Source organism: Tursiops truncatus, chromosome 18, assembly GCF_011762595.2.
Source record: "Tursiops truncatus isolate mTurTru1 chromosome 18, mTurTru1.mat.Y, whole genome shotgun sequence".
Taxonomy (NCBI): domain Eukaryota; kingdom Metazoa; phylum Chordata; class Mammalia; order Artiodactyla; family Delphinidae; genus Tursiops; species Tursiops truncatus.
This window is the reverse complement of record NC_047051.1, coordinates 24792804-24805447: the sequence shown is the minus strand read 5'-3', so window position 1 is coordinate 24805447 and position 12644 is coordinate 24792804. Positions and strand designations below refer to the sequence as shown.

The window sequence follows — 12644 nt, the reverse complement described above, 5'->3', positions numbered from 1 at the left end:
GATGAGGTCATTCTGCTGGAGCACACAAAGAACTCCAGGGGGAAAACGCATCCTCTACTGAGACGATTCATGGCATTCACTCCTCCTGGCTGCCGGGGATCACAATGAACCCTCTCAGCATTACACGGGCTCCCTGAGGACGGATTTAGCCGCCTTTCTCTGGAACCGCCCCCTGAGGCACACAATGCGTTTATTATAACGGCCTGGACATAAGAAGGGCCTGGGAATAGCTTGGAGTGGCCTATAATTAAGTGCATTTAATAATAAAGGCACAACTTCTTAGGTATTGCAAGAAGTGAAAAGAAGCCCTTCATTTTCTCACTCTCTACTCCCCTCCCCCATCATCCTTCCCTCTTACAAATCAGAAAAGCCAGGAGTTACATATTTTTAAAAAATAACTTTTGCAAAGGATGTCTGGCCGGTGGGGAAAGGGAAATTAAATTACTTGAGAACATTCTTTCCATGTTATTAAAAAAATAAAAAGGTTTCTGCTTACCCAGGTAGTTACCCATAGGGAGGATTCATTAAAAAGCTGTTCCGTCAGTCACTCTTGGATTCAACTTCCAAAGGCTTTCAGGGGCTGTGACCCTCTAGCAGAGGGGCACCCCGTAGGGGTTAAGCTGCCCCTTGGATGGACACTTCCTCAATTCTCTGTGGGCCCAAGAAGGAGCAGTTGGAAGTGTCCCTCCAGCAGTGTCCCATGTCCTTGGTCCCCACTCCCTCCTCTAAGTGCTCAAATCGTGCAGATAGTTTCTGAGCACCGCGGAGAGGGAGCTCTAGGAAATGTGGTCGTTTTGCAAGAAGAGAAACTGCACTGGGAGAAAGGAGAAAAAGGCACCAAAAGCTCGACATCTAGGTTTACAAGAATAAAGCATGAGAGGGGACAGTCCAGGGTCACAGCTCTGCCCCTTCCCCTATTTTCTTGAAATTCCCTAAGCCTCAGTTTCCCTCTTTGTAAAATGAGGATGTTAATAGTACAATGAGTAGTTAGTCAATAGTCTAGAAATGGGAATCTTGGGAAAGTGATTTAAGTTCTCTGAGCCTCACTTTCCTTATCTGTAAATGAGGCTAAAAAATACCTATTTTACATGCACTGTTGTGAGGATTGAATGGAATAATGTATGAAATCACTTAGCATACCTGGTACATAGTAATCAGTAAATGCTAGCTGCCGTTCTTATCATTATTGTTGTTATTAATGCAACTGCGTTTTTTTAAAATTAATTTCTATTTTATTTATTTTTGGCTGAGCTGGGTCTTTGTTGCTGCGCATGGGCTTTCTCTAGTTGGGGCGAGTGGGCGCTACTCTTCGCTGCGGTGCAGGGGCTTCTCATTGCGGTGGCTTCTCTTGTTGCAGAGCACAGGCTCTAGGCGCGTGGGCTTCAGTAGCTGTGGCTCGCAGGCTCTAGAGCGCAGGCTCAGTAGCTGTGGCACACGGGCTTAGTTGCTCCGCGGCATGTGGGATCTTCCCGGAACAGGGCTCGAACCCATGTCCCCTGCGTTGGCAGGCGGATTCTTAACCACTGCGCCACCAGGGAAGCCCTGCTATTGCATTTTTAAAGATACTTCTTGGATTGAAATTGTTTGCATCATTGGATGATTCAGTACACAAAGCAAGCGTCTGTCTAGAGAAACAAGACAAGCCACGCAAACTTGCTGGGCAATACTGCACTGGAAATCTGATTGCTTTTATTTCTTTGATAGGGAGATGGATTGGTGAAACAAATGCGTGTCATCTATTTTTCTTTCCTATAATGAAAGTAAAATGAATCGTACAATTCCCACTATGTATGGGTGAATAACTTACCATTATTAACAAGACTAATTTTTCCAACTTGTCTTATGAAAGCACAGACACAATGGTGCCCTTAGCATTTCGGACTTTACCATCAAAGGTGAAGAGAAACTTTTATTATATGGTTGGAAAGAGACTGACTTCTGCTGGAGCATTTGATTAAAAAAAAAACTGACATTGAGTCTATTGATAAGTAAAGGTCAGCCCAAGAGAGAATGGGAATAAAAAAAAAGAATGAGGCTTAAATATATATATATATTTATAGCTAAAGAAATCTCATTACCATTCAGTTCAAACATACTGCCTTGTTTTCACTTTGCTTTATGTAAAAACATAAGCATTTGTTATTTTGAGCATTACATTTTGGACACCAAAACGGAGGAGTGTGAAACTTCTGAGGAGCATTAAAGAAGGAGAAGAAACAGGAAACTTAAGGCAAGACATCCCTCCAATCCCAGCAGCACGGAGAATAGGACATTTGCTCCTTATTATTTAAAAAGCCTTTTAAAAGTCACGTGGGAAAGGAAGCAATCCAAGGATCTTTTGATTCCTTTCGGTTTTGGCTAAGAAAATGATATTATTGAGAAAACCCAACCTTTTATAGAATATTGCCGTTGAAAGGACTTTTCAGTGGGTTAAATACTGTAAAGTCATTGTTTGTTGGGCAGTACAGGGTGGAGGAGAAAATAAAAATAATTATTGAAGAGGAGCTGGTTGGGTGAGTTTGCACAGACTTGTATTCCAGTGTCCGAATGTGGCATCAAAGACTTAGTTTGCTGGGGTCACTTTTGTTATCCTAGGTGACCAGGTGCTGTGTTAAGGCAAAAGCAAGGTACTCTTTCCGTCAGGTTTTTGGAAATAGACCACGCACCATAGTTCTCAAACCACCTTCCCTTAACCCTGACCTTTTGTATAATGCAGGTCAACTCGCTTCCTCTAATGATTTGTAAACCCATCAATGGTTGTAGATTTCCACACACAGGCCTCGCTCTGGTTGCTTCGCTGAACTCTGATTACTTAGCAAGCGCAGGAAAGCCCGGGAATGCCAGAATTAGCCAGTCATCACTCAGGGGCACTTTATAGACCTCTTCTTTTCTTCAGAATACTCTTTCTTCCTAGCTTATTTCAAATCCCAGGGTCATCGGGATGATAAAGGCCACTTCTTAAACACTGGACAGCATGGTGGAGGTGAAAATCTGTTGCAGAATCTGAGGGATGTCCTTGGTATCCATGGCAACGAAAGACCGGCCAGCTGGTAGAGTTCTCTGAAGCCTGTCAGGATGGATGGGGAAAGAAAATTACCATTGCAAATCAGGGCTCCCCTTCCACCTCCTGCCCCTGCAAACCTCAGCATCCGAATGGTTTCTTAGGAAGGGACGTTTTCACTCTTTAATACCTTGCCCCTGCCTGCAGTGGAACCCGCTGTCACTAGGCAACAACAGCTCCAGGGAGAGGCACACTGAAAGCACTGAACCGAAAGAAAGGTCTTTTCAGTGACAAAATCAGCGAATTTGCAAAGAAAAAATTCTCTCCTTTTTATTACTGTAGTTTCCTGGTATTTTTATGTTCCCTGGACAGAACGGAGCCCTAGGGACCAATCTGGGACTAGCTCACCTGGATCCACTGAACGTGTTGGCCTCACCCTGTACTTCTAACTGCTTTTCCTGCCTTAGAAAACAGGTATTGAAAAACGTTGCCCAGCCAAACCCCAAGTGGTTCTTTCTCTCTTCCTCTCTCTCACACGTTCTCTCTCTCTCTCTTTTTTGCCCCACATCATACAATGTGAAATGTAATCTGACTTATGCAATTGCTGTTTTGATGACACTGAGGTTATACAGGCTTATGATAATTTTTTAAAATGCCAATTTATCATTTGGAACAAAGGGACATTTTTGGAGGCAATATAAGTACAAGACACAGTTCTACCCAAAAGAACGCCTCCTTTCACTGTGCCAACAAAGTTTGGTTTTGGAATGACATTTAATAAAAGTCCACCATCCTGTGTAGTATCATACATTTGGCATGCCCAGTAGACCAGCTAATTCTGCAACATATCTTTTGCCAGTGGATGTTGGATCATTTCCCTAGGAAACCACAAGGGTATTATTGTGTTTTCTTAAGTATTCAAACAGGATCTGTTCACTAGAAAGACAAAACAGCTCTTTCAGCTCAACCAATATTTGTTGAGCTTGCCGTTTGATTCATCCTGGGCTCGTCCTGAAGACAACCTGAGTGGAAAGGCATGGTTTACGTTTGAGGACACGGAAGTCCTTGAAGAGGCTTACACGTACAACTGAGAAAAAAATGCAAATTCAGTTGTAATAAAGTGACTGTAATTACGTGATATTAAGTCTGTTCTTAGCCGTACTCTGCAATCCTGCAGTGAGGCGAAGGGAAGAGAAAAATATGTCAGCACTTTGGACACTAAAACATCTCCTAGTCTGTAGGACTCTGTACCACAGGGGGTGACAGGTAAAAGGGGTGGAGTAACAAAAGGGTATGTGGCCTTTTGTGTGGAGGCTGGATTTTTTTTTTTTTTTGAGGAGGTATACTTGCAATTGCGTTTTCTGCTTCTTACAAGTACTTTAAGCAGAGAAAAACCATGAGTCTTCCTGTTTATAATTCAAGAAGATAAATGTTAGTGTGTTTACGAAACAAAAGTGTTTCCAGATCTCTCCTTTCAGACTATCCACAATGGTATTTATTATCTGACCATAAATTTCTCTACTGAATAATCAGCATATTCAGTGCGGCATCTTACTATAATTACAGACATGCATGAAGGAGAAATATAAGAGTGAAGATGATCTCTGTCTATAAATATGTAGACACACATATTACGTATTATTTACATATATGTGTGTGTCTGTCTACATACAATGTAGACACAGACACCCAATCTCTGATGCTAGGAAAACAGCAAATGTTTGCTACTTTGAATATGATTTGAGCATGAACTGAATAGAACTGAGCTTAGCACCTTCATGTAAAAGGCAAAATGTATAAAGTACTGTTTAATTTACTGGTGGACAAATCAATCTGCTATTTATTTTATTGTTGGTTAGTTTAAATATAAACTGAAAAATAAATAACTTGAAGTATTATTGCTCATCCAATTATAAGCTAGAACGTCCCATCCCCTCACCTAGACTCTCAGCTGCTTGAGGGCAGCAACTCTGGTTTCTGTTTCTCCTCCATTCCCATCCTCCCCCGCCACTGCCCCTCACGATGGGAAGCCCATGAAATGGCATGTGTCAGGTACTCAAGTATTTCCATCCCTGCCCCCTGCTGCATCCTGGGATGACACTTACCTGGCTGCTTGATCACCTAAAGATCCAATAAAAATGGCAAAAGCATTTACTTGAGGGTTGCTTGTCAGGATCTGGGCAAACTTGGCAGGATGTATTCCATAGCGTGACAGGTTGGCATCACTTAAGACAATGACAAAGTACTCGTCAGCTTCTTCTTTGACGATTTCCTTGATGGCGTGTTCCGTCCCCTCTAATGTGTGGTCCCCACTCATGCAGAACTGAGCGTGGGCGTGCATCGTCTGGGGGGAAGAGACATCGTACAAAGGCCATGAACGAGAAGCTCCTTTTTTTTAACAAACGTGATGATTTTTCTATTGACAATGAGAAAGCACAAATATTCTGAGCGAGTTCTATTTAATTGGCACCTTAGTGTGACAACAATACACAGTGATATTTGAATGTGGTTAAGACTTTCATTAAACACAGGAAATGTTCCAAAACTATCCCATTTGGCACTGATTTTTAAGGCTCAAGCTGCCATTTAAAGTGAGAAAATGTAAGAAAATATGAAACTTGGTATCACACTGGAGAATGGAGATGACACAGAAGAAAAATAAGGAATGGGTTGAGTTTCCAATAAACAAAGTTACAACACTAAACACTGTACTTACATCAATAGCAAGGGAGGAAATTTACTTGAGAATCACGGTGAGTGTGTTTCTATTGTATATCTAAGTATGTGAAACTGAATTTATTGTTAGAAAATACTAAGAAATACATAAAATTTGGGTTAGAGAGTACTCTAGAAGGAGTCATTCTTTTCCTTCTGAAATATAGGGGGCTGAATAGAATCCCAATACAATCCTGAGTACCCTAAAAATATGTAGGGAACAAAGTTTAAGTTTTGTATGGTGTAAAAAAGGAATTTAGGCATGATCGGTGCTTTCTCAGTTTAACGCTTAAATGTTTGTGAAACAGAAAGTCGTCTTCTTTCCTGTAACTGCTGCTTCTTCAGTGAATCTTTTCAGTGACCAGAAGATACTTTACTGAATCTGGTGGAAGTTTTCATGATATAGAGGTAACTGAATGTACTTACCCTGAGAATTTCCAGTCTTTGCTTATCGTCCTTGGGGATTTTGTTAATTGGAACTAGAGCAATGTTGTAGCCATCTCCAGAGTGTCCAGCGATGTCATACTACAGGCAAGAGAATCAGAGAGTTAGAAGCCTCTGTCCCCTAAAGAACTGTCATTAGACCTATAAGCCTCCAACTCCTTGGTTTGTTATTGCCCAGAATTGCTCAACATATGGCCGTGGAGAAAAGCAGAGCGATGGATGTGTGTTTATCAACAAGGCAAAACAATTCCAGGCTCCTTCACTTCTGGTCAGTCCTTGTGTGATCTCTGCTTTCCAGCAGGAGGTAGAAAGTATGATGAGGGCTACAGGGGCTACCAAGAATTCCATTCTTAACTTTTAGGGGAGAGTTAAAAAAAATTACACACACACACACACACACACACACACAGAGTAGTAGGCAGAATTCTAAGGTGGTCTCCAAGATTCCTGCCCCCTGGTATACACCGCCTATACAATCCTCTCCCCTTAAGTGTGGGCAGGACCTGTGAATATGATATCACTCATGATTATGTTATGTAACATTCTGTGGATGTGATTAAGGTTGCTAGTCAGTTGGCTCTGAGTTGATCAAAACAGATTATCTGGGTACGCCTAATTTAATCACATGAGCCCTTAAAAAGTAAGAGATTTTTCTGGCTATTAGTAGGAGGGAAAGACAGGGAGATTTGAAGTGTGTGGGGGATTTGACATGTGGGAGTTATCTGTGGCTGAGATGATGGGGACCACAGAGCAAGACCCCAAGCATCACATCTAGGAACAATCCTGCCTGAGGGCCAGTACAGAAACAGGGACCTCAGTTCTACAACTGCAAAGAACAAAATTCTGCCAACAATCTGAATGGGCTTGGAAGCAGATTCTCCCCAGAGCCTTCAGGTGAGAGCCCAGCCTGGCTGACATCCTGATTTCAGCCTTATGAGACCATAAGCAGAGAACTCAGCTGAGCCTGGCCGGACTTCTGAACTACAGAACTGTGACTTAATAAGAAGGTATTGCTTAAGAAGCTATGTTTATGGTAATACGTTACACAGCAATAGAAAGCTAATACACATACTTTTTTCCTGAACACAAAAGTGAAACATTCACTGCAGAAATGATAGAAAAACACAACAAAAGAAAGTAAAAATTATCCATGATCCCATTACTCAAAGATAACCTCTGTTAATGTTTCCTTGTATAAGTTCTTAAGCTTGAATTTCCTTTCAATATATGTGTAAGGGGTTGCACATTCACACACATGCTTGTCTGCATCAACATTATTTTTAACTAATGGATAATGTTGACCATGTGATTTTATAATTTGCTTTTCTATTTAATAGTGCATGACACAGATTTTTCAGTTTAGGAAATACCTTTTAAATTCCCTCTCTCACAATACACAAGAGAACGTCCTGTCTGTTGAGAAAAGGCTGGAGCTGAGAGAAAGGTGCAGCATTTTTACAGAATCTGGAAAGAAATTTGGGATCTGAGGCAACTATAATTGGGGCAAGGTGATTCTCTCCAATCATGGGGTTTGCCCCCAAATTCCCTCTTCTCCTCCCATCTCCCTCTAAGAATTTTTTTTTTTTTTTTTGTGGTACGCGGGCCTCTCACTGTTGTGGCCTCTCCCGTTGCGGAGCACAGGCTCCGGACGTCCAGGCTCAGCGGCCATGGCTCACGGGCCCAGCCGCTCCGCGTTATGTGGGATCTTCCCGGACCAGGGCACAAGCCCGTGTCCCCTGCATTGGCAGGCGGACTCTCAACCACTGCGCCACCAGGGAAGTCCTCCCTCTAAGAATTTTTGTGATGCTGATATAAAGACTGGAATAGACCTTAGGGTATCTGAGCAACTGGGGGATCTGCAAAGAAAATTCTGGGTATGGGTCTGGGGCAAAATATTTTAGGGATTACTTGGAGTGTTATGGGTCAAAATGCTTAAGAATTACTACTGTCTATTCACCATCTGACCATCAATAAACAGCTGTCTTTTGAACACCTACCATGTGCAAAACACTACTTAAGGTGTTGAGGGCAATGCAATGATTCATTTTCATGTCTATTCTTTTTTAACTGGTGAGGTTTTTGAAGGCAAGCCTGTATCTTATTCATCTTAATGCATTTTAGTATCTATGAGTGGGGCTGGTCTGTTAATTGCTGAAATATTTTGAGAGAGTTTGCAATCAAGTTGGGGCATTAAGAAGCTTTCCTTTCCCATGTGGGCTACATTCTTTTACAAATAAGCTCTTTGGAAGCTGGAATGCATTTTTTTTCTCCCAGCACTCACGTGATAAATGGTGGTTAGCCCAAGCTAGCTGAAGAAAAAAAACCAACCCATAACATAACTGAAACCGTTGTATGAAAAATGAAAAGTAGAAACATTTCTGCTGAAATAATTTTTATGTAAAAATAAGAAGTCAGAAGGCAGTTGGGTTACTTGGGGAAGATGAGTTCCATTCTAGACACGCTGGTATCGTGCGTTCAGGGAGATATCAGAGAAGAAACTTATTTCTTGCTGTCTGAAACTTGGCTGTCATCCCTAGGAGGGAGAGGTGCAGCTGTCAAGGGGAAATGCATAGAGAGACAAGAGCAAAGGACCCCCTCAACCGAGCCTTGGGGAGTATCCTTGTTGGGGTGGAAGAAAGACACAGGGCAGAGGGAAGAAGGGCAATGGCAGATGCGGGTAACCGGGATGGCCCTGGAAATCAGTGTGTAGCGTTTCGGAAGCAGCTGTGCAACTGTGCTGACTTACACTAACGATAACCATCAAGGAGAATGGTGACTGATGACTTCTGGGCATCAGAATCCATGGTGACCTTTGTGGGGATAATTTCAGTGAAAGGTTTGTGGTATAAGAAAGAGAAATAGAACAGCAGCTAGATGGGTATTGGGGGAGAGGCGTCTGCGTTTTATAGGCAGCAGAGCGGAGGCAGTGGGGAAGGAGATCAGGGTCACAGTCAGAGGGTCAAGTTTGGAGCGGGAGGGAGGACACTCCTTTTTCTGAGACTAAAAGGAAGGCAGAGAGAATGAGAGTGGATAGAGACAAGTGTATAACTGAAGAAGTAAGTGGACAAATGAAGGCCCATATAGGATGTCTAAATATTTGAAAGCTATAAATCAGGCTACAAATTGTTAAATAAAATACGTTCTGTCCTCCAACTTTGATAAACATACATTATAATGACTTGGAGAGCCAGGGTCAAATTTCGAATACTTGGATTCTCGAAGCTCTGTGCTAGAACGTGGCTGTGTGGGTAGTCCTGGCCCCTGGCTTGCAGCCCACGCCCTTCTCTTTCTGTAGCTGGCTCTGTCCCCCACCACGAGGTGCCTCACATGCACGTGTGTGGACACCCAGTCCTCACGTCCACATGCCATCACAGGCTTCAGTCATCCTCAGCTCTGGGTGCTCACACAATTGGCCAGTCTGCCCCAGAAAGAGGGACCTAACAAAGAGGCCCAACGAGCAGACTTGGGGTCACCCGAGCAGGATAGCTGGGGATCCCAGGAACTGGGAGCATGATCTAGAGAAAAAGCTCTAAGTGGGCTTGTCCCTTTGGCCCCATAGATTCCTCCCCCGATGGTAGGGGCATGGCCAGAGAAGAGCCAGAGAGGGGCCTTGGGCAGGGGCCAGGGACATTATTCTATGCCTGGTTTTAGGGTGTCTTTTAAAAAACACAAAGGATGATACAAAAGAATTGTGAGGGAAATTTACCAATACATTAAAAAAGCTCGGCAGTAAATGCTTTCCAGGGATGGAACAAATTCCATATACGAAAAGAAACTCTATGTATAGTTTGCTGTCCACGTAGTGAAGAGGTAGCAAAACTTGAAACCTAAAGGCGGCACAGCTCTGGACGATGGATTACTATAGGGGAGTGCTGGCTACAGTACATGCCTGATCAAGGTCACCACGGGCTCAGTGCGAGGATTGGCACGGATGTGGAGAAAACCTGCACGATTCCTCCATGGAAACATGTGCCAGGCCCCGTCCAGACTGATCTGACGATAGTCACGGCAGGAACGTGTTAAGCCAAGAATAAGGTTCTCCTGAGAAGGTGCCAGGCAGGCTGCTCTCATTAGGGGGCTGGTGAAGTAATCTGTTTAACGGGAATCTTACATGTAAGGGGGTTAGATCAGTTCCTTGAAATATATATACATATATATATATATATTAGACTTTTTCTTTCCCTTTAACTGATGGTTCAAGTTCTTACTAACCCGATGACCATGGGTGACACTATATAAATAAAGATTTGACCATGTGGTCTGCTTACAGGGTTGACATAACTGGTTACTGCAAGGAAAAATGTTGCTAGTTAATTATTAAACAAATAGCAGTCAAATGAATTGTTAGATGCTCTTTATCAAAAACAGACTGATTGAACACTCCAGAAATATTTCAGTCACAAATCCATCTACCAGTTGATTGATCTGTCTATCATCTACCATTTAATTATCTGCCCAGGAGAAAAAAAGCATCCTATACTTTTTCAGGCAAATGAGATAGGTGAGCTGCAGACCTTCCTTTCTTCCTCCCTCCTTCCTTCCTTCCTTTTCTTTCCCTCCTTTTTTTCCTTCCTTTATTTGCAGTAAGGAAAGTGCAATTTGCAGAAGGATCTGCCTTTGTCTGGGCCTCGTTAGTATTGCAAAGGCTGAGAAGACACACCTAAAGGACAGGATGGGGCTTATAAAATGGTTTGCAGGCTCTGGTTCTCATCTTCCAGATGGGCTTGGGGATTCTTCTGTGCCCAAAGTAAATAAACTGCTTGAGAAGAATTCAAAGTACATCCAAATGTGGAGCATTCCCTGGGTCATTTTAAGCTTCCATGAAAAACAATCCTTCTCTGTCATAATTATCTAGTATCTGCTCTCCAAGGATCCCAACACGTTTTACAGAGAGCTAATCCTCAAAATTGCCTGGGTTAAAGGAAAAAGTATATGAACCATACTTATTAGTAGTTAGTATTTCTAACGCCTGCTTCTGCCATTCACCCAGTCTGCTTCTGCCGTGACCACTGTCAAATCAGACCTGATAGGGTCTCAAGCTTGCTTCCAAGCAGGAATCACAGGAGTCACTAAACAAGAACATTACGTTGTTATCAACCACCTAACATTTAGATCATAACTTTTTCTGGGTAGCTCAAAATTTTTATGATCATGATTTCTGCGCTCTTCAGAGCATCCCTTAAATCTCCGTGGAGTCTCGTATTTAACATCCAACATAAACATTAAACCACAGCAGTAAAGAAAAGCCTCAACTAGAGAGGAACAATTTTAATACTTTTTTTGATTTAGAAACTTGTTTAAATGCCCTTTTGCTGTATTTTCTTTTGAAAATCTCATTTGTTTAGAGAAAGGTATGAAAAATGAAAACAAATGCTGAGTTTCAGTGCAAGACACAAAGATTTATCACCAGATGAGGATGATTTATAATACTTAGATGACAAAGAAAACTTTGCTTCAAACAAAGAGCTACTAGCATTTTTATGAATAAGATTTGTGTTTAAATTTTTACTGGGAAGGATAATCATTTGCTAACTTTAGGAGAAGTTATGTTTGATTACTTATCTATAGTTTAAGTAGGTAAGAGAATCCTTTGAGGCTATTTCGGAAGCCTGATGATGTGTGAAATTCGAATCTCCTTCTAGACATACAAACCCACCATTCTTAGGTGGCACTGCTGACAGCCGGCAGCAAAGGATTAGAAGATAAATATAATTTAAAAGGTCAAGAGATGTGCTAACAGAACTCTAGGGTATGGTCAATAATCTACAGTACTCGTTAGCTAACGTTTCTTCTTATGGAAGTTAATGTAAAGAGAACAATGTTCTGAAGGTCAAAGATTCTAGACTTAGCTCTGACTTTAACAGGGTTTCGACCTCAGGCAAGTCACCTAACCCCTCCAAATCTTGTTTCTACCTTATAAATAATGCTGGTTTAGATGACCTCTAACATTGTATGCTTGTAAATCACTTAACCTCTGTGACAAGTAGGGATAATCTCTGTTTCACCTAACCTCATGGGGTCATTGAAAGGATAGGACTATACATTTAATGAGTATAATGTCAACATTCGTACCATCCTTTATGGTTTACAAAGTGCTTCTGGATATCTCATTTCGTTCTGATTCTCTCCACACCTTTGGGGTGGGTGTTATTAACATCTTTTCCCAAATAAAAAAAATCGATGCTCGGAGATTAACAGACTTTCTTAAGGTCAGAGATCTAGTGCTGGCAGAGGTGGAATTCAAACCCAGGTGCTCTGACTCTAAGGCCAATGCTTCTACTATAGAGAAGTAACCGTTCCCTAACTGCTCCCCTGCACCTCCGCCCTCTCCCAATCTCTGTTTAGGCTTTTTGAATAGTTAGATTGGCCAATACTTCCACATCTACAACTGAGTCAATTCTGAACTCGTGTTTAACTTTGAATGGATTCAGAGAAGTCTGTACACCCTTCTTTGGTCCTACATTCAAGCAGCAATAAGAATTTA

At 42.0% G+C, this 12644-nt stretch overlaps 1 protein-coding gene across 3 annotated transcripts in view; it reads right to left on the bottom strand.

The window, feature by feature from the left end:
• Positions 1-2030: 2030 nt before the first annotated feature.
• Positions 2031-12644, bottom strand: part of VWA8 (von Willebrand factor A domain containing 8) — a 364937-nt gene continuing 354323 nt past the window's right edge. For 2 of the 3 annotated variants that reach the window (XM_019936488.3, XM_019936487.3), the window contains 3 exons: positions 6143-6241; positions 5107-5345; positions 2031-3067 (listed from right to left, as the gene is read on the bottom strand). In XM_019936488.3, the coding sequence (XP_019792047.2) occupies positions 2959-3067; positions 5107-5345; positions 6143-6241 (447 nt within the window). In that variant the 3' untranslated portion in view covers positions 2031-2958. Of the gene's footprint in view, positions 3068-5106; positions 5346-6142; positions 6242-12644 lie in introns of those variants that run through there. The other variant, XR_012327693.1, reaches the window with a different exon arrangement.